At 43.6% G+C, this 23,893-nt stretch overlaps 1 protein-coding gene across 1 annotated transcript in view; it reads left to right on the top strand.

Annotated features, from left to right (window-relative positions):
• Positions 1-23,893, top strand: part of NALCN (sodium leak channel, non-selective) — a 349,157-nt gene that overhangs the window by 274,648 nt on the left and 50,616 nt on the right. Inside the window, exons 19-23 of the mRNA XM_060191812.1 lie at positions 16,044-16,145; positions 17,464-17,533; positions 19,689-19,780; positions 19,872-19,994; positions 21,077-21,133. Of these exons, the coding sequence (XP_060047795.1) occupies positions 16,044-16,145; positions 17,464-17,533; positions 19,689-19,780; positions 19,872-19,994; positions 21,077-21,133 (444 nt within the window). The remainder of the gene's footprint in view (positions 1-16,043; positions 16,146-17,463; positions 17,534-19,688; positions 19,781-19,871; positions 19,995-21,076; positions 21,134-23,893) is intronic.

The raw sequence follows: 23,893 nt of genomic DNA, 5'->3' as shown, positions 1-23,893 counted from the left end.
ACCCAGGTCCTTGCACACTGTAATTGTGTGAGCTTAACCAGATGTGCCACCAGCCTGGCCTCATAGAATTCATTTTTAGACAGAACATTTGAGAACAAATTCAGAATTGATGGGGCCTGACTGAGCAGGGTGTTGATGAGAATCAATTATTTTCAGGTAACTGTTTCAACCTGCGGAGCAAGTAATAGAGAAGCTATATGGTCCATTCATTTATAGTTCACCTAAATGTATTTGGAGAGATCTCTTGAAGTTGGCATTCTTTAGGGGTTAATAGCCTTGAATTCTTTTACAGCAATTTCCTGCAGTGCTTAGTGGTCATATTAATGGAGAAATCTTAGTTCTTGTGTCTTATAATTATGCTGTGGAGCTGCCAGACCCATATAAGCAACTCTTCATATCCCATCTGAAGCAGAACTCAGATTATTCTCACTAGAATTATGTGATGTGTTTTGTCCTGCACAGGAAAACCAAGTCCCCAGTAGAAAAGCTTTATCAGAAAGAATTGTATGTTTGCAGCTTTGTTGAAATTACCCAAGAATCATCTTTGACTTGTGTTCTTTTATCTACTTTTTATTTAATTCATGTCTTAAGACGAAGAAATGAGTTGTGGACTTGTATGTGTGAACTTTTATTAGAAAGTTGAGGGGGTCGGGCGGTAGCACAGCGAGTTAAGCATACATGGTGTGAAGCGCAAAGACTGGTGGAAGGATCCCGGTTTGAGCCCCAGCTCCTCACCTGCAGGGGAGTCGCTTCACAGGCAGTGAAGCAGGTCTGCAGGTGTCTGTCTTTCTCTCCCCCTCGCTAGCTTCCCCTCCTCTCTCCATTTCTCTCTGTCCTATCCAACAACAACTACATCAATAACAACAATAATAATAACCGCAACAATGATAAAAAAAAAAAAACAGGGCAACAAAAGGGAAAAAAATAGTCTCCAGGAGTAGTGGACTCGTGGTGCAAGCACCAAACCCCAACAATAACCCCAGAGGCAAAAAAAAAAAAGTTAAGTATTTTTACAGGACCCGCGGGCATTCTTTGCTGCAGTGAAGCTGATTTGAGTGATATCAAATGGGCAGCTGAGTATATGTAATTCAGTTGTATATATATATATATTCAAAAAATATTGAATAAGTATATTTCACTGTGTCTGTGGAGAATTGAATTATAATACCCAGGATTGCTATTAATTCCACTGTCACTTTGACTTCCACTGTTCCGTTCAGCTCCACTTAACGAGAACCTCTTTCTGAAAGTAGTGACCTTTTTTACTAGAACCAATGAAATCTAAACAAATAGCAGTGTGCTCTCAAAAACTGGACTGCCTCTACTGAAGTTCCTCTCATCCAAATCCCTGGAAATGGGAGAAAATGCAACAGCATCCCTACTGGGCTGAATGCATAGAGAAATGTCAAAACAAAATGGACATTTTACATTCTCGACGAACGTTCCATCCTTTTATGTTGTCATCATAACCCCCTTAGTATCTTTACGACCTTTCTGAGTACTTAGTCTGGTATAGTTGAGCATTCTGGCATTTAAATCTATGGCAGGATTTTCTTGCTATGTCTTTAATAACTTTTTATGTGGTCGTCTCTGAAAAAAGTAATAATATTTAATGGCATATGTAGGGCTTCTCTATCTCTATCTTCATATCTCTCTCTCTCTCTCTGTGTGTGTGTGTGTGTGAGTATGTGTGTGTGTGTGTGTGTGTCTTTCTCATCACTGGGACTTCACTACTCCATGCTGACTTTTCCAGATAGACAGAAACAAAGAAAGACACCAAAACAGCATGCTCCCCTCAGTGTGGTGGGGGTGAGATTTCAACCTGGGCCATGCACATGGCATATCTAGTGAACTATCCAGGTGAACTCTCTAGCCAGCTTCTCATGATTTTAAAAGAATTACTTCTACTTACTACACACATAACTTATGTACTACCTAATATAAATACAACTGCTACATGTATTAAGTTACAGTGGTTTTGTTTGTTTGGTTGTTTGTTTCTTTGCCTCCAGGGTTATTGCTGGAGCTCAGTGCTGCCATCATGAATCCACTGCTCTTGGAGGCCATCTTGATCTTGTCCATCCCGTTGCTCTGGTTGCTATTGTTGTTCTTGTTGTTGCTGTTGGACAGGACAGAGAGAAATAGAGGAGGGGAAGACGGTGAGGAAGAGAGAAAGCTAGAAACCTGCAGACCTGCTTCACAGCTTATGATGTGATCCCCCTGATGGTGGGGAACCTGGGGCTCGAACCGGGGTCCCTATGCCAGTCCCAGTGCTTAACCTGCTGCAATACCATCCAGCCCCCAGGTTACAATGTTTTAATGACAATAACTAGATTTTCTTTTTGGAAAAAAAAATTCATTCATTCAAGAATATTTCTAAGGCAAAACCAAGTTGGCGGAGTAGGAGCTCCAAGCAGGGGACAGGGCGAACTGAAATTCCAGTGCTCCAACTCAGTTAGTTTTGTGCTACCACTTCATTAAAACTAGAAGTGGAGGGAGTCGGGCTGTAGCGCAGTGGGTTAAGCACAGGTGGCGCAAAGCACAAGGACCGGCATAAGGATCCCGGTTCGAACCCTGGCTCCCCACCTACAGGGGAGTCGCTTCACAGGTGGTGAAGCAGGTCTGCAGGTGTCTATCTTTCTCTCCTCCTCTCTGTCTTCCCCTCCTCTCTCCATTTCTCTCTGTCCTATCCAACAACGACAACAACAATAATAACTACAACAATAAAACAACAAGGACAACAAAAGGGAATAAATAAATAAAATAAATATTTTTAAAAAATAAATAAATAAAACTAGAAGTGGAAACTATGAATAATAAATTGCATGGATGTTACAGGGATAGCCTTTCACAGAATCATGGCAACTTGGAAACAGCCATGTTGAAATTCAGTTTCCATTATAACAAACCCTGGCGTGGAGTCAAAGACAGGCAGTTCCATTTACAGTTCAACCTGCCATAATCTGTTCCCCTAGAAGTCGATGGTAACCTGCAGTCCATGTTCTGGTATGACACCAACTAAGTGCTGAACACTCACCCAGACACTTATGACTGTGAATCCCAGGCCAGTGTTCTAGATGTGCTTAAACACAGACATAAAAATTCCTAGAGAATCAGACATAATAGGAAAGAAAGACAAAATCACCCACCACTGATGGACTAAAACTGCAGCTTGAAGACACTCCCAACTTGAACAAAACTGTATAATCTTCCTAATGAAGATTTCAAATCTATGGTCCTAAAGTGCTCATTGAAATCAAAGGATCAATGGAAGAAGATTTCCACAAATTCAGAGAAAATATGAATGGAGTCATAACAGGAAAAAAAAGGCCAGTAATGAATACCCTATCTGAGGTTAGAATAAATAAAATAAAGTACAGGCATCCACCTGCAAAAAAAACAGAACTCAAAGATCAAAATGGCAACCTTGAGGATAGAGCAGAGGAAGTTGGAGAAGGAGGAGAAGGAGGAGAAGGAGGAGAAGGAGGAGAAGGAGGAGAGGGAGAGGGAGAAGGAGAAGAAGAAGAATCTTCATCATTGGAGGAAGAGAAGGAGCAGGAGGAGCAAGAAGAAGAGAAGAAGGGAGAAGAACTAAAACAAATTAAATTATTACAGGACAGGTGTTGGACCACATCCATCAAGAGTAATAGCATTCCATCTTAATGATGCCAGAAGAAAATGAGAATACATAGGAACTTTCCCCAAATTGAAAGAGTATGAACTCTCAGATCCTGGAAACCTTATTTGCTACAAGTAAAGTAAATCCAAAACCTAACCCTCACCAAAGAACATAATGATTAAAATGCTGAAGACTAAACATAAAGAGAAAATTATAAAAGCAGTTAGGAGTTAAAAAAAAAAAAAGGCAAAGAACTATATATAGGCGCAATCCCATAAGACTATCAACTGATTTTTAGATAGAAATTTAAGATTACAAAGGACTGGCATGACATGGTCAGTTTGAATGGAAAAGATCTCTACCCAAGAATACGTTACTCAACTTGGTTATTGTTCAGGCTTGAAGGAGCTTTTCAGGCAAACAATAGCTACAGGAGTTCATTAACATGAAGATAGCTCTGTAGGAATTACTACAAGGATATATATATATATATATATATATATATATATATATATATATATATATATGATGAACATGGAGTGCTTTCTCTAATGTGGAGGAAATAAAGAAGCAAAGTAAAAGAACCAGCAAAGTCAAAAGAGGACAAGCCTTTGGTCTCAAACTGTAGAACCAAGGTTATCAAGAGAGGATGGAATTGGTGGGGGGGGGTTGCCAAGGTAGAGGGTGCCAGTGATAGAGGGGTATCTGTGGTTATCACATTTTTAAAAAAAATTATTATCTTTATTTATTGGATAAGACATCCAGAAGTCAGGAGGAAATAAGGTGACAGGGAGGGAGAGAGACAAAGAAACACCAGCAGCCCTGCTTCACCACTTGCTAAGCTTTCCCCTTGCAGTTGGGGACCAGAGGCTCGAACCCAGGTCCTTGCGAATTGAAACATATGCTCAACCAGGTGTGCCACCACTCAGCCCCATTATCACATTTTTGAAGAGGTGAAAAACCATAATTTTGAAAGATCCATACTCTTGTAAACCAACGCTTTCTCAGAAACAAAACTATTATGGAAAAAAAAAAGAATGTTAAGTGTCTTCTTAATATGCCAGGCATTTTCCAAGTTAATGGACATAGAAGTTGTTCTCTCAAGGAGCTCATAATATTTTCCCTTAGAAAATCAGTATGACACTAGGTAGATCTAGGAACTTCCATTCATTAGTTTGTACTGCCCAAGACGTAGTGCAGTAGATAAAGTGCTACTCAGTCAGCACTTTATAAAATCCTGGGTTCAGTCCTAGGATTCCAAGTACCAGAATGATGCTCTGGTCTCGGTCTCTCTCTCTCTCTCTCTCTCTCTCTTTCTCTCCTTCTCTCTCATTAGTAAATAAATCTTTAAAAAACAATATTCAACAAACAATATTCAGCTATGGGGCCAGGTGGTGGTGCACCTGGTTGAACACACACGTGACAGTGCACAAGGACCCGGAGTTCAAGCCCCCGGTCCCCACCCGCAGGGGGAAAGCTTCACAAGTGGTGAAGCAGGGCTGCAGGTGTCTCTCTGACTCTCTCCTTATCTTACCCTCCCTTTTCAAATTCTCTCTACCTCTATCCAGTAATAAATGAATATATTATTCATTATAAAAGGAAAAACACTTAAATTGATTGAATAAAACATTAACAACTATCAATAAAAGCATTTCTCTAAAACCCTCTGTGCAGTGACTAGCAATCCAGATGTCATGAAAGGGACTTTCTCTTCAGCATACATACATCTTTTGCCACCTTTTCTTGCTTTCTGACAACCAAACTTCCTTCTCATAACCTTTCATTCTGTTGAAATATAAACTGACCCCTAACATTATATTAGGTTCCGGTCTACACCACTAAGGTGGGGATTTGCCTATACTGAAAAATGCTATGAAGTCTAGTTAACAGCTGCCACCATAAGACAGTAAAATAAAAAGTTCTAAAGATGTTTTCCAAGGTAATATCTGATTAGTGGTGGCCAAAATATCTTTAATTTCAATGGGGCTGCATTTGTCAATTTTTAGATATACCCCAAATTGACTGTTACTGAATTGGACCTAATACATATAGAAAGACACTTTTTAAAAATTATTTTATCAGTGACTTAAAATTGATCGACAAGATTGTAAAATAACAGGGGTTACAATTCCATACAATTCCCACCACCAGAGTTCCCTGTCCCATCCCCTCCATTGGAAGCTTCCCTATTCTTTATCCCTCTGGGAGTATGGACTAAAATTCTTCATGGGGTGTAGAGGGTGGAAGGTCTGGCTTCTATACTTGCTTTTCTGCTGACCATGGGCAGATAACAGATCAATCCACACCCCCAGCCTGTTTCTATCTCTCCTTAGTGGGACAGGGCTCTGGAGAGGTGGGGCTCTGGGACACATTGGTAAGGTCCTCTGCCCAGGGAAATCAGGTTGACATCATGGTAGTACCTGCAACTTGGCGACTGAAAAGCATTAAGATATAAAGCAGAACAAAGTGTTGAATAATCAGGAACCTAAAGGTAAGACTATAGCAATGAGATTTAGGGTCTCTCTGTTGGAAGAAGCTAAGAAACTTTTTTTTTTAGCTATATTCTGATGGGCCTGTGACTTTACTTATTTTTGCTAGAAAGATATTTTAAGCAAATATCCCCTCCCCCTTTTATTCTCTTGCCATTAGAGAGTACAGTCATAAGGAACAAAGAAAAATGTGCATCTCTAGAAAAACCGGTTTCATATAAAGTTTGGGCAACATTCTGCAGCATCTGCTTCTGTTCGAATAAAATGTTCACAGAGTCTATGTTGTGATTTACATTGTTTTGATCAAATTCCATAGCTGAGTTACATAGTTGAATACCAGTGAATGATGCAGAAATGTGGGTATTTCATTTGCCAAATCTTTTTTTTAATATTTATTTATTCCCTTTTGTTGCCCTTGTTTTATTGTTGTAGTTATTATTGTTGTTATTGATGTCGTTGTTGGATAGGATAGAGAGAAATGGAGAGAGGAGGGGAAGACAGAGAGGGGGAGAGAAAGGTAGACACCTGCAGACCTACTTCACCGCCTGTGAAGTGACTCCCCTGCAGGTGGGGAGCCGGGGGCTCGAACCAGGATCCTCATGCTGGTCCTTGTGCTTTGCACCACGTGTGCTTCACACACTGTGCTACCGCCCGACTCCCTTGCCAAATCTTAATGGCTGCACTCAAGGCATGTATTTCTCCCGACTCAGTCCTCTATGACTTCTGTAGAAGACAGTAAGGCTTCTTATGTTTGCCAGTTGGCATCAAGACTCTGGAGTCCCTGCATTTAGATGCCTGGATACATAAACATCTTGTCTGAATAACCCAAGACTGGCATGAATCTACTGTTGCTATTGAAAGGCCACATCCATTTTATTCAAGACTGAGCTGACTCTGATTCCCAGAGGAGAGGGGGACTCACTGTGATCAGATTGCTGTTTCTCTCCCACGTCAGCCCAGACAGAGCCCATTCTAGGGCCACTCCCTATCAGCACCCACTGTTGCTTCTGCTCTGGGGAAAAAGACCAGGTCCTCGCTTTTTGGAACTGTGAAAGGGATAAGGTAGTGAGGGCACCTCCTGTCACCCCATCCTAAGGGCCGGTCATGCAAATCTCAACAATGAATTGATGGCAAAGCATGATTACTCAGGTGACTTAAACCTTTACTAGAAAGCATATACATGTTAAGTCATGAGAGAGAGGAGAGAGAGAGAGAGAGAGATTGACTTATGTATTATTGCTCACATAGTAGTCCAGGAAAAGAGAGAGTTTCCCAAATGCCCTTTAAAACCAAAGCCCCTCCTACACCTGTAAGCACTCCTGTTTCTGAGTGGTGACTTCTCCCTCCACATGAAGCAGGTAAGAGTTGCAGCCAGAAAATACTCATCAGTTACACCTACCCACAGTCCAACAGTCCCACTTTCAGCTCTTTATGCCGAAGGACCATTTTCCTGTCATCTATTGATGGGATGACAGGAAAAGCTTTTCAGCACCTCACCTTTGCAGAGGGCGAGGTTCCTACAGAAACCTTCAAATGCGACAGCCTGCAAAGTCACTCTGTAGTTTCTCTAGAAGATGCTAACCTTCAATACCAGATGCTGTTGGAGAAGTTGACTTCCATCATAGATGAAAACAACTTGAAGTCTCTCTCTCTCTCTCTCTCTCTCTCTTTCTCTCGCTCTCTTTCATTGCACTGACTTTCACCCACCCTCTTCTTCTGGAACATTAATAAAGAAGAAATGGAGACAGAGAAGAAAGAGACTCAAGACCCCCTGTTACTGTTTCTATAAACAACTGGTGTTGTTTAAAGACCAATAAAGCTCCAAAGAGTTCTTTGAGAACCATAATCTTCGGGCCAATTGAAAAATATTTTCGATGGAGAGATGTCAAGAAAAATAGTGACGGTTTCTTAAGACACGATTCTCTTTCCTCACCCACCATAAAAGATTACAGAGAAGGCTGTCATGTGAGAAGTGATTGAAATTCCACATCACAAAGGCAAAGCAGAGGGGAGAAAAAAGGGAGAGAATCAATCTTTCATATTTTTTTCCCCCAAAGACTTGGCAAGAGACCAGGGGTAATATTTTTGCAACTGGGGATGTATGTTTGCTAGAGAATATTCCCACATTTGAATTATCATCAGGGGTCCTGGTCTTGTTTTATTTTCAAAGGTAGAGAGGGCATAGCATTAACCCCAACTGGGAGAATGAAAATGCCTGACTTTAATTCTCCTCCAGGGAACGGGAATAAAGGGATTACATATGCCTGCATAATGGAGAATTTCCCCCACCCTCCTGCAAGACAAAAGACTTCATTATTTTGCACTAGACACTTGAAGCCTTGTGTCTCCCAGTCCCAGAAGCTAAGCAGGAAGACCACTATTTTTGGACAGCCATCTCTAAAATAGAGCCTGGAAGAAACTCACCTTCAATTTATTCCTTGTCATCATGAAAGCTCCTGAGAAGAGGAAGATCTCAAAGGAGGATTTGCCCATCTCGCCCTCAAGAGTCCCACCCACCCCCTTTCCCAAAGATCATCCTATCAGAAAAAGAGTCTGAAAACATTATACTCTTAAATAGTAACAGCTACTGTTGGTAAGGAAGACAGAAATAAAAAGGTATTAAAAGAGAGAAAGAAGTGTATTGCACCAAAGTAAAAGACTCTGGGGTGAGGGAGAGAGTTTCAGGTCCTGAAACATGATGGCAGAGGAGGACCTAATGGGGGTTGTATTGTTATGTGGAAAACTGAGCTATGTTACACATGTACAAACTACTGTATTTTACTGTTGACTGTAAACCATTAAACCCCCCCCCCCAATAAAGAAGGAGGAGGAAAAGAAAGAGGAGGAGGAGGAGGAGGAGGAGAAGAGAGTCATTTGCCAGTTAGGGAAAAGGAGATAATAGTTCTCAAATCTCCTACACACACACACACACACACACACACCAACCTCCTTGTCTTTTTCAATTATATAAGTTTTTTTTCTTCTTACCTATGTATCTGACTTCACATTCTCAAATATATATGAAAGAAAGAAAGAAAAGAAAAGAAAAGAGAAAAGAAAAAAGGGACCGGGTGGTGGCGCACCTGGTTGAGCTCACATGTTACAGTGCTCAAGGACCTGGGTTCAAGCCCCCGGTCCTCACCTGCAGGGGGAAAGCTTCGCAAGTGGTGAAGCAGGGCTGCAGGTGTCTCTCTGTCTCTCTCCCTCTCTATCTCCCCTACCCTCTTGATTTCTGGCTGTCTCCATTCAATAAATAAAGATAATAATAAAAAAAAAAGGGAAGCCACATATTTTCATGGTTAATTATTGTTTTCTCCCAATAGATAATCAATTATCTATAGTATATACCTGTAGTTAAGTCAGGCTAATTCCTTTCCCGTCACACGTTACCAGGTGTCAGTCAGCATCTCTTTGTGAAGACGCAAAGTCGCCATCTCAACGGCATAGTTGTTACCTAGCCATAGTGTCTCTCTCACCATTTCTGCTTGTTCACTTACATATTTCTCCACGTGGGCAGCGTTGCTTTTCCTCTATATGGTAAAGAAAGGAATATTTTCTTCCCAGAAGCATCATCCTGTGATTCCTGCATATGAAAGAAAGGCATCTGAGTCCCAGTGCAGAATTGACCTTGGCAAAACTGAATGTGTTTGTCCTTCCAAGTAGGTCGCCACCCAGTAAGCCATTCCTGCAAGCTGCAGGAGTCTGAGAGAGAGCTCACTGGACAGCAAGAAGGTTTTGCCCTGTGTTGAACTCATCAAGGTTGAATCCAAGCACTACCTGGGAGATACCACAGCAACAGAAGAAGCCGCAGTGCTGTGGTCTCTCTCTCCTCTTGTCTGTCTGCCTCTCTCTGTCTCTGTCTTTTGAATGATAAAACAGTCCTCAAATCATATCTATTATTATTATTATTATTATTATTACAGGGGGCAGGCAGTGGCGCACCTGGTTAAGTGCACACATTACAGTGTGTAAGGATCCGGGTTCAAGTCCCTCGTCCCCACCTGCAGGGGGAAAGCTTCACAAGTAGTGAAGCAGGTCTGCAGGTTTCTCTCTGTCTCTCTTCTGCACTATTCCCCCTCCCCTCCCAATTTCTCTCTGTCTCTATTCAAAAATCAATAAAGATTAAAATAAATAAATAAATAGGAAACACTGACAGAAACCATAGGATAAGAGGGGTACAACTCCACCCAATTCCCCCCACCAGAACTCTGTATCCCATCCCCTCCCCTGATTCTTTACCCCTCTGGGAGTATGGACCCAGGGTCATTATGGGATGCAGAAGGTGGAAGGTCTGGCTTCCATAATTGCTTCCTCGCTAAACATGGGCTTTGACAGTTCGATCCATATTCCCAGCCTGTCTCTCTCATCCTTTTTTTTTTTTCATTATTAAAAATCAGTAACACATAGGACACAGGACTGCTTGTAAGGAAAAGAAAAATAACACTTCATTTAAAATAAAAATGAAGAGAAAACCATTAACTCACCCCCCCCCAAGCCAACCCCATGGGAGCTGGGGAAGACTGGATATTAGTTATGCAAATCATTTCTAAAATCCAAATCCCCTTCCCTCCCAATGTACTCTTAATTTTAAATAAAGTCTCTCTGTCACTTACCTGTCTGACTTGGGTCTCCAGCCAGTCATATGCTAAAAGGTCCCTTTGCAAAGCTTGGGCCTCCTTTTCCTTGTAGGATATGTAAAAAAAAAAAAAATGATTAAACTATATTTCTCTTTTTCAACTAAAGTTTCTTTCTTAAAGACCAGTGTTTTAATGGTTAACTGTTCTTTTCCTGGTACCAGTAAATATTTCAAACTGCAGTTCTCTCCTCTGGTCATTTAGAACCCCAGTCCTAGTAGACACATTGCAGTGTCTTGTCTTTGCTTTTGTTTTGTTTTCTTAACAATAATGTTATTTAGACACAAAGGAAGGGGAGGGAGAAGTGGTTCTTCTCTCCACTGGACATTTCACAAGATGGTAACTGGCCTCATTAGAATGAGCAAGGAGAGAGAAAGAGGCAGGGAGGCAAGGAGGGAGGGAGAGAGAGAGAGAGAGAGAGAAATGCACCACACACCATATGCAATCTCCACTTCTATGTATTTACTTAGTTATATTTTAGATGAAAACAGAGTGGGAACAAAAGAGGGAGAGGGGGAGGAGGAGGGAGAGAGGGAGGAAGAAGAGGAGGGGAGAGGGGAGAGGGGGAGGGGGAGGGGAGAGGGAGAGAGGGGGAGAGGGAGAGTGGGGGAGGGGGAGAGGGGGAGGGGAGAGGGAGAGAGGGGGAGCGGGAGAGAGATAACAGCACTGAAACTCCCAGCAGACTGAGCTCAAACATGGGTTGCACACATGGCAAAGCAGCTCACTTTCCAAGTGAACTATTTCGCCAGTCCTTTGCCTCTCTTTAAAAGCATACTGCATGGGGGGCAGGGTGGTGGCACACATGGCTGAATGCACTGCTTACCAAGCACAAAGACCCAGGTTCAAGCCCTGGCTCTCCACCTGCAGGGGGCAAGCTTCAAGAGCAGTGGAGCAGGTCTGTGGGTATTTCTTGTTCTCTCTCCTACTCCATCTCTCCTTCCCCTATCTCCATTTCTCTCCTATCAAACAGATAAATAAATGAACATTTTTTAAATGTTCTGCATGCAAGAGAGAAGTGAGAGAAGCTAGCACATCCTTCCTGCCCACAGAACACCAGACATACAAACTGGGGCTTTGCAGGGAACCCCAGAGCAGGTGTGGGCTTTGCAAATCAGGAGCTCCTAAACTCAACCCGAATTCATCCTGCAGGGATCTAGGCTTAAAGGACTTTCCAAGGACAGGAGGGGGGGAGGGAGAGAGGGAGGGAGAAGGATAGGACAGTGGAAGCAGATGACTAAGAAACAGGAGGGGTTATAGGTTACCAGTTCATAGGCTTTTCATCAGGCTGGTCCTGGTTATTATGATGAGAGAAAGAAAAACATATAGATGTAGATGTAGATATGTCTTTGTTTAATTCTTGGGGCAGGAGTGTCTAACTGGAAATGGGTTCTGGCCAGTGAATATATATATATATATATCTATATATATATATGTATATATATATATTTTAAGTTTCAAGTTCAGTAAGTGGATCTATTGGTTACGCCTTGAATATCCCTTTCCTCCTACCCTGAAGAGCTGACGGCTGTCCAGGGAAGTCACTAAAATGACAACATGCCATAAGCACAGAACAAGCTTAGGTTAATAACGTGCTCTGGGGACATGGGACATAAAACATGATATTTCTTTTGGTGCTTTTGCACTGGGGAATGCTGACTTCCTTCTTTGTTGCTTCTCAGACACTCGTTCATTCTATCGCTGCTTGTAGCTACGATATACTCCTGGGTAGCTCCTGACTTGGGTGAGTGTAGGTGCTTCATGTAATGAGATCCTATTTCCTAGTCACGAATAACAAGCAAGCTCTCACCCTACATTGATGTGAACCTCAGCACAGGGTCTCGAGAGAGTAGGGAACACCTGGGGGGACACTCACAGGGTGCCAGACTGAAGGCAGCCATTTTCTGTCCAGCCTGCGTTGGTGGTATAGTGGTGAGCATAGCTGCCTTCCATTTTCTGTCCAGCCTTTCCTATTCCCAAATAGCGCCTTGTTTCCTGGGATCAAAGAAGATGGCAATGGCATATACATAAGTCTGTTTAAACTTGTGCAGAAACACCCAAACGGGACACTCTTCCTCAGCCTGTCACCTCTCCCAGGTGTCCCCAGAGAAGAAATATTAAACACTCATTGTTTCCAAGATTTCAGAATTGCCTAACCATCTGTTAGTCCCCACCCAACACCAGACGAAGACCTTCTGAGTCTCTTCACTTATTTGTAGGGGGCCCTTGCTAGCTATTACTTTCTTGTATACAATAACTAGATTCCCCCCCAATATTTTTCTTTTATATAGAATTATATGTTGATAGAAAAAAGAAAGTTGCTACTTCTGGATAATTGATTCAGTACTTTTTTTTTTCTTTTTGTAGGAAAATTATGTAACGAAATAAGCTGGTGATGAACTGTAATGATATAGTGCTGAGAGCAGTTTAATTTTATTCTCATGCTTTTTTTTTCTTCTAGAAAGAATGCTAGAGCCATCTTTTTTTTTTTTTTTTTGCCTCCAGGGTTATTGCTGGGGCTCGCACGGTGCCTGCACTATGAATCCACTGCTCCTGGAGGCCATTTTTCCCATTTTGTTGCCCTTGTTGTCGCTGTCATTTTTATTGTTGTTATTATTGTTGGATAGGACAGAGAGAAATGGAGAGAAGAGGGGAAGACAGAGAGGGGGAGAGAAAGATAGACACCTGCAGACCTGCTTCATTGCCCGTGAAGCAACCCCCTGCAGGTGAGGAGCTGGGGGCTCGAACTGGGATCCCCACACTGGTCCTTGCGCTTTGCACCATGTGTGCTTCACCCACTGCGCTACTGCCCGGCCCCCTTCTCATACTTTTTAAAAAAAAAAAAAAAACTTAATTATGTGATAGGCGATAGATAGCTCCATATGAGAGAGAGAAACTCCAGAGCTCTGCTCCTTACACCAGGGATGGAAGCAGGAGCCTCAGGTATGCAAATCCTGCACTCTGTCAGCTGAGTGCTTTCCATAGCATCAGGAAGCTTACTTTTTAAAAATGAATTAATTGTTACTGGGAGACTACATAATAAATACAGTTGTTGGTACATGTGTAAAATTTCTCAGTTTTCTGCAAAACACTCTCCAGCCAGCCAGTCTAGGTCCCCCTCTGCCGCCAGGCACCAGGACCTGAAAGCCCATCCAACCCCCAGAGTCCTTTATTTTGGTGCAATACACCATATCTAGTCCAAGTTCTGCTTTGTGCTTCTCCTTTCTGTTCTTGTTTTTTTTTTTTTTTTCCTCCAGGGTTATTGCTGGGCTCGGTGCCTGCACCATGAATCCACCGCTCCTGGAGGCCATTTTCCCCCCTTTTTGTTGCCCTAGTAGTTGCAGCCTTGTTGCGGTTATTATTGCCATTGTTGACGTTGCTTTGTTGTTGGATAGGACAGAGAGAAATGGAGAGAGGAGGGGAAGACAGAGAGAGAGGGGAGAGAAAGATAGACACCTGTAGACCTGCTTCACCGCCCGTGAAGCGACTCCCCTGCAGGTGGGGAGCTGGGGGCTCGAACCGGGATCCTTTATGCCGGTCCCTGTGCTTTGTGCCACGTGCGCTTAACCCACTGCGCCACCGCCCAACTCCCTCTGTTCTTGTTTTTTAAGTGTTGCCTATGAGTGAGATCATCCCATATTCATCTTCCTCTTTCGGGTTGATCTCACTTCACAGGATTCCTTCAAGCTCCATCCAAGAGGAGGTGAGGGAAGTGACTTCATCCTTCTTAAGAGCTGAGTACAGTTCTGCTGTGTATACAGACCACAGCTTTCTCAGCCACTCATCTGTTATTGGACACCTAGGTTGCTTCCAGGTTTGGGCTATTACAAATTATCCTACTATGAACACAGGTGTACATAAAGGCTTTCTTGCTGTTCGCCATCTAGCCATGGTGTTGAGAAGGACAAGGAAGAAGACTGGTGTATGTAAGTTGGGGGTCACTTCCAGGGGTCAGTGGGTCTACACAGAGACCTGTTTATTGATCTGGTCAGAAGAGTGTTCCCAACAGGATCCACAGGGAGTGGGTATGTTGTGCTGAGCTAAGTCCTAGGAGTCAATTCCTCTTGGTCAGGATTTCTCGAGGAATCTTCAGACTGGGGGGGTCTGGACAGCCCTCAACATCTGGAGTTCCATGTCAGGCACAGAGGGTACGTGAGTTGTAGGGGTGTATTGTCCTCAAGTTGCATGTGATTTGTGTCTAACGTCTGAAGCTACTTGGAGGAGTCCTATGGCAGAAGAATCAAATTTCCCAAGCCAGTACTGACGGTTAAGTCTCCAAGCTTTACACAAGTGGCGCGGGGGAGGGGGGGGCGTGTTTTTGTGTCCTGTTCTCTGAATTGATTTTCTCAAGATAACTTCCTAATGTTCAGATTTTTGTTCAGGACAACTCCAACCAGACTCTCTCTTTGTCAACTCAGCCTGTCACAAATGTCACAAATGCATCTTCCTGTGTAATTGTGCAAACGAGTGTGATTTCTGTATATGGGAGCCAGAAATGCTGGCTGGCCCATCTAGTTGTCTTTTGGCTCTTTAACTCCACATGGTCTGTCGTCAATTTAAACTGAGGATCGTGGCTGTCTGGACTTGATTTCCCGTGATGTGTTTACATGTTTTGAATTTGTGTAAATGTTTCCCCCTAGGCATTCAGAATGTTGTCAACCACTCAGCAGTCATAAATCTTTTCACTAAGATCTCAACCCTGAGACAAGGAAAGGCTAATGATTCTTAGATGAGGGTGAGGTAGATAGCAGCATAATGGTTCTGCAAAGAGATTGTCATGCCTGAGGCTCCAAAGTCCCAAGTTCAATCTCCCACACCACCATAAACCAGAGCTGAGCAGTGCTCTGGTTTAAAAAGAGAAAAAAAAATTATTTAGATGATAGGATTCAAAAGCCAACTGGGGGGCTGGATTGTATCTGTTTAAACACACAAAAGACCTGTGCAAAGACCTGTGTTCAAGCTCCCCCAGTCCCCACCTGCAGGAAAAAAAGGGGGGGAAAAAAAGAAAATTCAAAAACAGATACCATGAGTACTTGTGGTTAGGCTCCTTCCTGGTTATGGATTCCTGCCAGAAGCTCTCCAATTTGAGCATGAGGTTGGAGCTTCCTCTTCATTCTTCAGAGCTGCAATTGCCAGCCTGCGCCCCCTCTTGGCTGTGTGTCACTGGCTGGGTTTCTCTTTTTCCTTGGTGCCTTGGTGTCCACTGAAACCTCCCTACCCTACCCCGAGCCCCGGGCTCTCTGGAGTCAGGCTGTCCGCGGGTGCAGATGACGCATTCATGCCAGGCTGTCTTTCTGCCCACAGGGCCTGCACTCGACAGCGTGTGCTGAGCGGGTCCTTTGAGGGGCAGCCGGCCAAGGAGAGGTCCATCCTTAGCGTGCAGCACCACATCCGCCAGGAGCGCAGGTAAAGGGGACGCGGGCCAGCCGGGCTGCAGAGGAGCTCAGCAGAGGGGGGCCGGGGGATCTCTGCGTGGGTCCTGGTCAGCAGGGGAGGTCGGGCAGCAGCCTGGGGGTGACGGCGAGTTCTCCAAGATGATCCTTGGGGATCACGAGAGCAATGAAACTCACCATTGGATTCAAAGATTCAAATAGAAGGGAAAAAAAAAGAAGTCTTCCAGTGGCCAGGAAGATAGTTTGACTGGTAGAGTACAGGACTTGCATACCTGAGGTTCTTGATTCAATTACCAGTGCTACTACCTGTCGCAGAGTGTCTCTCTCTCTCTCTCTCTCCTCCCTATATCATATGAAACAAATACAATAAATCCTTAATTTTTTGTCCCCCAGGGATTTCTCTTGCACAATTCCACTGCTCCCAGAAAACTTTTTTTTTTTAGATAGATTAAATAATGGGTAGATAGATAGATAGACAGACAGACCACAGCTCTACCTCACTGCATATGAAGCTTCCTTGTTTTGTAGGGTGTTGCCATGCAGTGGCCAGGGCCTGGAACCCAGGACCTCCTAGATGGCAAAGTGGGTAAGCTGTGCCTTCTATATTTCAGGGCTGCCAAAATAGGTCGCACAGCCCTGCCCTGCTCTCCCACTTGCTCTGCCCAGGCTTGAGCCTGGCTCCCACTTCATGGGAAGAAGCTTCTATGTTATGGTCTGGTCTCGTTCACTTTCACCTCTTTACTTTCTCTAGCTGTTTCTAATAAAATTATATTAAATTAAATTAACAAAAAAGCACCTTTTCCTTGGTGCTAGCCAATTTGTCACTTTTAAGACCAGAAAGAAATGCTTGGGATTTTCTGTTAGACAGGATCAAGAGTGTTTGCCTAGACTGGCACCTTTTGCTACAGAAAATAAATAGTGGGAGTCGGGCAGTAGCACAGCAGGTTAAGCGCACATGGCACAAAGCACAAGGACCCACATAAGGATCCCGGTTCGAGCCCCCGGCTCCCCACCTGCAGGGGAGTTGCTTCACAAGCAGTGAAGCAGGTCTGCAGGTGTCTGTCTTTCTCTCCCCCTCTCTGTCTTCCCCTCCTCTCTCCATTTCTCTCTATCCTATCCAACAACGACGACAACAATAATAACTACAACAATAAAAAAGCAACAAGGGCAACAAAAGGGAATAAATAAATAAAATAAATATTAAAAAAAGAAAATAGTAAGTCCTCATGGGGCTGTGGGCAAAGTTGCTTGAATATATATATGATAAAGATCGTGTCTAGGTCAGAATGTGGAGGTGAAGTGCACTAACCCGCTGGCTCTGGTTGTTTCAGATCACTGAGACACGGATCCAACAGTCAGAGGATCAGCAGAGGGAAGTCTCTGGAGACACTGACTCAGGATGTGAGTTCTGAACAGTGCTTTGAATTCTGGAAACGTGACTAGAAAGGTGTATTCCATAAATGATTCCCTTGGACAAATCTCAGAGCTTCATTCTTTCTGTCACCTCATCCCATCTCCCTTAGGACTGCAGATTGGTTCCAGATAAACTTTTGTAGCTCTTGTTCTATTCTCTTAAAATAACTTTGGTGGAAGCACAACTTGGACAGGATTCAGTGTGTTGTTCGGTGAAGTAAAGGAGTCTGGGATGGGAGCTGGTGGGGGCTCATGGTGGTCAGGTCCAGGTGCAAGAAGGTGGAGGAGGACCTAGGCTGGGGGTGAGAGTGTTTTGCAGAAAGATGAGAAATCTTACACACACACATCAACAACTGTATTTACTATAGACCATGAATCTCCCCAATAAAAGAAAGAAAGGAAATTGGTGGGACCTGCATGGGGATTGCATTATATTTGTATATGGCTCTGGGTAGAAGAGTCATTTCTGTGATATTAATTCTTCTAATCCATGAACGAACATGTGATATCTTTCCACGTGTGTGTGTGTGTGTGTGTGTGTGTGTGTGTGTGTATTTCCTTGAATAGTGATGTAATTTCAGTGTAAAGTCTTTCATTTCTTCTGTTAGGTTTATAATTAGGTTTATTATTTATTCCTAGATATCTTGCTGTTTTTGCTACTGTAGTGAATGGGGCTGATTCCTGGATTTATTCTTTTTCTGACATAGTGTTTATGTAAAGGAATACCACTGACTTTTGTATGTCAATTTTGTAGCCTGATACCTTACTATATTCCCTGACAAGTTCCAGGAGCTTCAAGTCTTTCTATATATACTGTCATATCATATTCAAGTAGTGACAGTTTGACTTCTTCTTTTCCAGTCTGTTTCCCTTTAATTCCTGGCCTGATAGCTATAGCAAGAACTTCCAACAAAATGCTGAACAGTAATAGTGATAGTGGGCAGCCCTATCTAGTGCCTAAGTGGAAACCCTTTAAGTTGCATGCGCACGGGCACACACACACACACACACACACACACACACACACACACAGAGAGAGAGAGAGAGAGAGAGAGAGAGAGAGAGAGAAAGAGAGAGAGAGAGACTGACTTCAAATTGAAGGGAACTAGGACAGTAGTTTAAATGGTCAGATCCAGTAGGCCATTCAATATAGAAGAATCCAGATACCCCACAAAACACCTGCCTTCATTAAGACAGAAATACCTAAGTGATGTATCAGTTGCATTTTTTTTAGATAAATAGACACAAAGAATTTCTTAGACATAGTTGTTGTCATGGGTTTTGAACAGGTACCGGCTTCTGAATATCCTAGAATCTGCATCTGGTGTTTACAAGTTCAAAACTTTACATAATAGGAAATGCTGTGTTATTTTTTTAAATTATTTTGCCCAAAAATATGTACTACCTGAGAATTCTCTTTTCCCCTATCACCAGGCTTTACTTCTCTAGACTGACTTTTTCAGATAGAGAGTGACAGAGGCTGGGCAGGGGTACACCCAGGTTATCATGTGCAAAGATCTAGGTTCAAGCTTCACACATGGTTAGCAGTGTTGCAGTTGACTTTCTCTCTTCCTATCTATCGCTTTCAATTTTTCTGTCTTCTGAAGTTAAAGAGGAGTGAGGGAAGAATAGTTAATTAAAAGGGAGAGACAGAGGGAGAAAGGAAACAACCTGGGTCATTCATCTATGTACTAACTCAAGAAATATTTGCCAAGTGTTTGCCATGTGTCAGGTCCTGCTAAGTGAGGACAGGACAGAACCTCTTCTCTTCAGGTGCTCACTTTCTCACAAAGAGCCAATAAACAGATCATTCAGTGTCCTGGGATTTCTGTCTGTTTTCAGTCAGCTCTGAATCACCATGACAGTTTTGGCCGTGTGCTACAGAAAAGAACAAATCACGTAAAGAAATCAAAGGTAGAAATTTGAGAGCAGAGAATGTTAGAAAGGATAGTAGGACCTACCCACCTCTCTCCATGTGTCTAAAGACCCCCAAATGTAGGGAACAAAGAAGACAGGTGAAAATCTCTATGTTGAATACAATGTATGTAGGAAGATATTTCTTTTATTTGTTTATAAGTGATTACTTTAGGGATTTCAAAAGAATGTCCACCTTACCACCCCGCTCATTTTCGCCGACGTCTAGCATTCCAATACAGTGAGGTACAGAAATGCCCAGAGAGAAGACAGTGAGATCAAGATGATCCAAGAGAAAAAGGAGCAAGCAGAAATGAAAAGGTAGGAGCCTCCCCACCACCTCTCAGTTCTTCCTTTGGGAGAGAGAGAGACTCCCCCTGCTCCTTACTCTCCTCTCAACCTCCTTTCCCAGGAAGGTCCAAGAGGAGGAGCTTCGGGAGAACCACCCCTACTTTGACAAACCCCTGTTCATCGTGGGCCGGGAGCATAGGTTCCGAAACTTCTGCCGGGTGGTGGTGCGAGCACGCTTCAACGCGTAAGTTCCGCTGCATTTCACCTGGGTATTCGCCGAGCCCTGCAGAGTGCAGGAGGGATTGTCACCCCTGGAAGAAGGGACTTGGAATCCTAATGGGGGTCACAGAATAAGCCGTGTGCTAATTAATCACACTGCTTCTCTTTGCCGAGCTAGAAACTAGTGTGTAGAAAGCACCCAATGGTCGGGCGGTAGCGCAGCGGGTTAAGCACAGGTGGTACAAAGTGCAAGGACCAGTGTACAGGTCACGGTTTGAGCCCCGCGGCTCCCCACCTGCAGGGGGGTCGCTTCACAGGCAGTGAAGCAGGTCTGCAGGTGTCTGTCTTTCTCTCCCCCTCTCTGTCTCCCATCCTCTCTCTATTTCTCTCTGTGCTATCCAACAACATCAATGGCAACAATAACAACATCAAGAGCAACAAAATGGGGAAAAGTGGCCTCCAGAACCAGTGGGTTCGTATCACAGGCACCAGCAATAACCCTGGAGGCAAAGTAAAATAAAATAAAATAAAATAAAATAAAATAAAATAAAATCACCCAACAGCCATTTTAATGTGTTTCTTCCCAAAATAAAATCACCCAACAGCCATTTTAATGTGTTTCTTCCCACAGCTGGTTAGTATGTCAGTGTAACTAACTCCAAATTTTATTTTACGATATGTATTTGATTTATTTTGATAGGACAGAGAGAAATTAAGAGGGAGAGAGGGAGGAGATATATAGGTAGATAAATAAATAGATAATAAATAAATAAATAATAAATAGATGTTAAATAGATAAATAAATAGGCAGTTAACCTTCCCTTTTGTAATACCCATGTCCAAGATTATATAGAGTGGGAGCTGCAAATTTAAAGTCCAATATTATGAGAAATCTGACACTTTCCTGGGATCAAGTGCCCACGGAAAACTCATGTAACTTTCCTTCATGGAATAGTCTCTGCCTTTCAAAGTTCTGCTAAATTACCTGTTAGGATAGGCATGTTAGTGATGCTGTCAAAAGGCCCCTGGGTGGAGGAAATGTTTGTAAATGCCCTGCCACCGAGTGGTTACAGGCCATTGTGGAACTTAATTTCTTCTCTCTTACAGGTCGAAAACAGACCCTGTTACAGGAGCCGTGAAAAACACCAAGTACCATCAGTTTTAGTAAGCATTCCAAACTCTTGGTCACGCGCATTTGAATTGTGCACGTGTTGCTTGATGCCACTTAGGAATATAAAACCCCCTTCTTGTTTTGGCTCTGCATCTTGCTGTTCACAAGACAGCTGGAAGGGTTCACTCAGTCCCAACAATTCTTCTCCTGGGGATATATCCTAAGGAAACAAACACACCCATCCCAAAAGATCTGTGTACACCTATGTTCATAGCAGCACAATATGTAACTATGCTCCAAACTTGGTAGCAACCCAGATGTCCAACAACAGATGAGTGGCTGAGAAATCTGTGGTCTATATACACAGTGGAATAGTACTCAGCTATTAAGAAGGATGAAGTCATTTTCTTCACTTTATCTTGGATGGAGCTTGAAGGAATCATGTGAAGTGAGATAGCCAGAAAGAGAAGGATGATTAGGGGATCACCTCACTCATGGGCAAAACTTAAGAAACAAGAACAGAAGGGGAAACACAAAGCAGAGCTTGGACTGATTTTGGTGTACTGTTCCGAAAACCAAAGGATTCTGGGGGAGGAGGACATGGAGAGGGGGATGAGGAGAAGGGGAGGGATTTGAGGGCCTGATGCAGGATGGAGGGAAAGAATCTAAGTTTGGAGTTGGAGTGTTTTGCAGACGCCTGTCACAGGGACATGAGAAATTATCAACAACTGTACCGTCAACCATTAACAAACCAATAAATTGATAAAATATATATGTATTTGTAGGCATAAATGTAGATATAGATCATATACAGATATAGAGGCCAGGTGATGGTGCACCTGGTTGATCGCACACATTACAGTGCACAAGGACCAAAGTTCAAGTCCCTGGCCGCCACCTGCAGGAGGAAAGCTTCACAAGTATTCTTCTTCTAGCGTTTGCCCTTCTTCCGTAGCCAGTCAACAGCGTCAGGTTGAGCCTGATGTAAAGTTTCAAGACCTCCTTTGAATCTGGAGAGGTGGCAGTCGTTGACTATGTGGGTCATAGTCTGTCTGGAGCCGCAGGGGCAGTTCGGGTCGTCTCTGGCTCCCCAGCGATGGAACATAGCGGCGCACTGGCCATGGCCTGTTCGATAGCGATTGAGGAGGGCCCAATCATAACGTGCTAGGTCAAAGCCAGGTTGACGCTTGCAGGGGTCTGTGATGAGGTGTTTGTTCTTTACCTCAGCTGACTGCCAGCTCTGTTTCCAAGAGACTGGAACAGAGAAGTTCATTGTAGGCGTAGGGGACCAGATTGGGTGACGAGACGTCAAGCGTTGGACAGGGTGGGCGAAGATATCCGCGTATATTGGCAGGTCCGGTCGAGCGTAGACGTGGGAAATGAACTTAGATGATGCCGCATCCCAAATGAATATCTGGCGGGGCGATGTTGCTAAGAACTGGCAGCCATGGAACCGGGGTGGTTCCAGAAATTATCCTCATGGAGGAATATAATTTGGAATCGACCAAGTGGACATGGGGGCTACGGAACCATCCTGGGGCACAGTATTCTGCAGTGGAATAGCATAATGCCAGAGACAATGATCGTAGTGTGGAAGCGCTCGCGCCCCATGAGGAGCTGGCCAGTCTTGCAATGATGTGATTCCTCGCGCCCACCTTTGCTGCAGTTTTTATGAGATGTTTGTGAAATGACAGAGTGCGATCGAGAGTAACGCCAAGATAGACTGGCTGGGCTTCATGCCGGATTCTCGTACCGCCAAGCTGCACATTAAGCTCACGCGAGGCCGAGGCATGGTGTAGATGGAAAACAGATGATACCGTTTTTGCAGTGCTAGGGATTAGTTGCCATTTTTTACAGTAATCAGATATCAGAGACATGTCTTTCGTGAGTGTTTCCTCAAGGATGTCGAACTTTGATGCCTGAGTTGCACAGCAGATGTCATCGGCGTAGATGAACTTCCTTGAAGTGTTGAAACAGGATCACAGCTGTCTGGCTATCTCTTTCCCTCCCTGTCTCTCCCACCCCTCTCAATTTCTCTCTGTCTGTATCCTGTAATAAATAAATAATTTAAAAAGAGAGAATTAATTCTACACAATTCTCACTACCGGGGTTCTGTATCCCTTCCACTCCACTGGAAGCTTTCTTATTCTTTATCCCTCTGGGAACATAGACCCAGGGTCATTATGGGGTGCAGAAGGTGGAAAGTCTGGCTTTTGTAATTGCTTCTCCACTGGACATTGGTTCCTGGTTATTAAACAAATTGCTTTGCTTTATATCTTAATACTCTTCAGCCACCAGGTTGTAGATGCTACCATGATGCCAACCGGACTTCCCTGGGCAGACAACCTCACCAAAGTGTCCTGGAATCTCACCTCCCCAGAGTCCTACCCCACTAAGGAGATACAGAAACAGGCTGGGGGTATGGATTGACCTGTCAACACCCAGTTTCCGCAGGGAAGCAATTACAGAAGCCAGACCTTCCACATTCTGCACCCCATAATGACCCTGGCTCCATGCTCCCAGAGAGATAAAGAACAGGGAAGCTGGGAGTCAGGCGGTAGTGCAGAGGGTTAAGCGCAGGTGGCGCAAAGAGCAAGGACCAGCATAAGGATCCCCCCTGTAGGGGAGTCGCTTCACAGGCAGTGAAGCAGGTCTGCAGGTGTCTGTCTTTCTCTCCTCCTCTCTGTCTTCCCCTCCTCTCTCCATTTCTCTCTGTCCTATCCAACAACGACAACAACAATAACAACAGAAACAATAAAAACAACAAGGGCAACAAAAGGGAAAATAAATACAATAAAATTTAAAAAAAAGAA

This window comes from Erinaceus europaeus, chromosome 5 (assembly GCF_950295315.1).
Source record: "Erinaceus europaeus chromosome 5, mEriEur2.1, whole genome shotgun sequence".
Lineage (NCBI taxonomy): Eukaryota > Metazoa > Chordata > Mammalia > Eulipotyphla > Erinaceidae > Erinaceus > Erinaceus europaeus.
The sequence above is the reverse complement of the archived record's forward strand: the minus strand, read 5'-3'. Positions and strand labels throughout refer to the sequence as shown.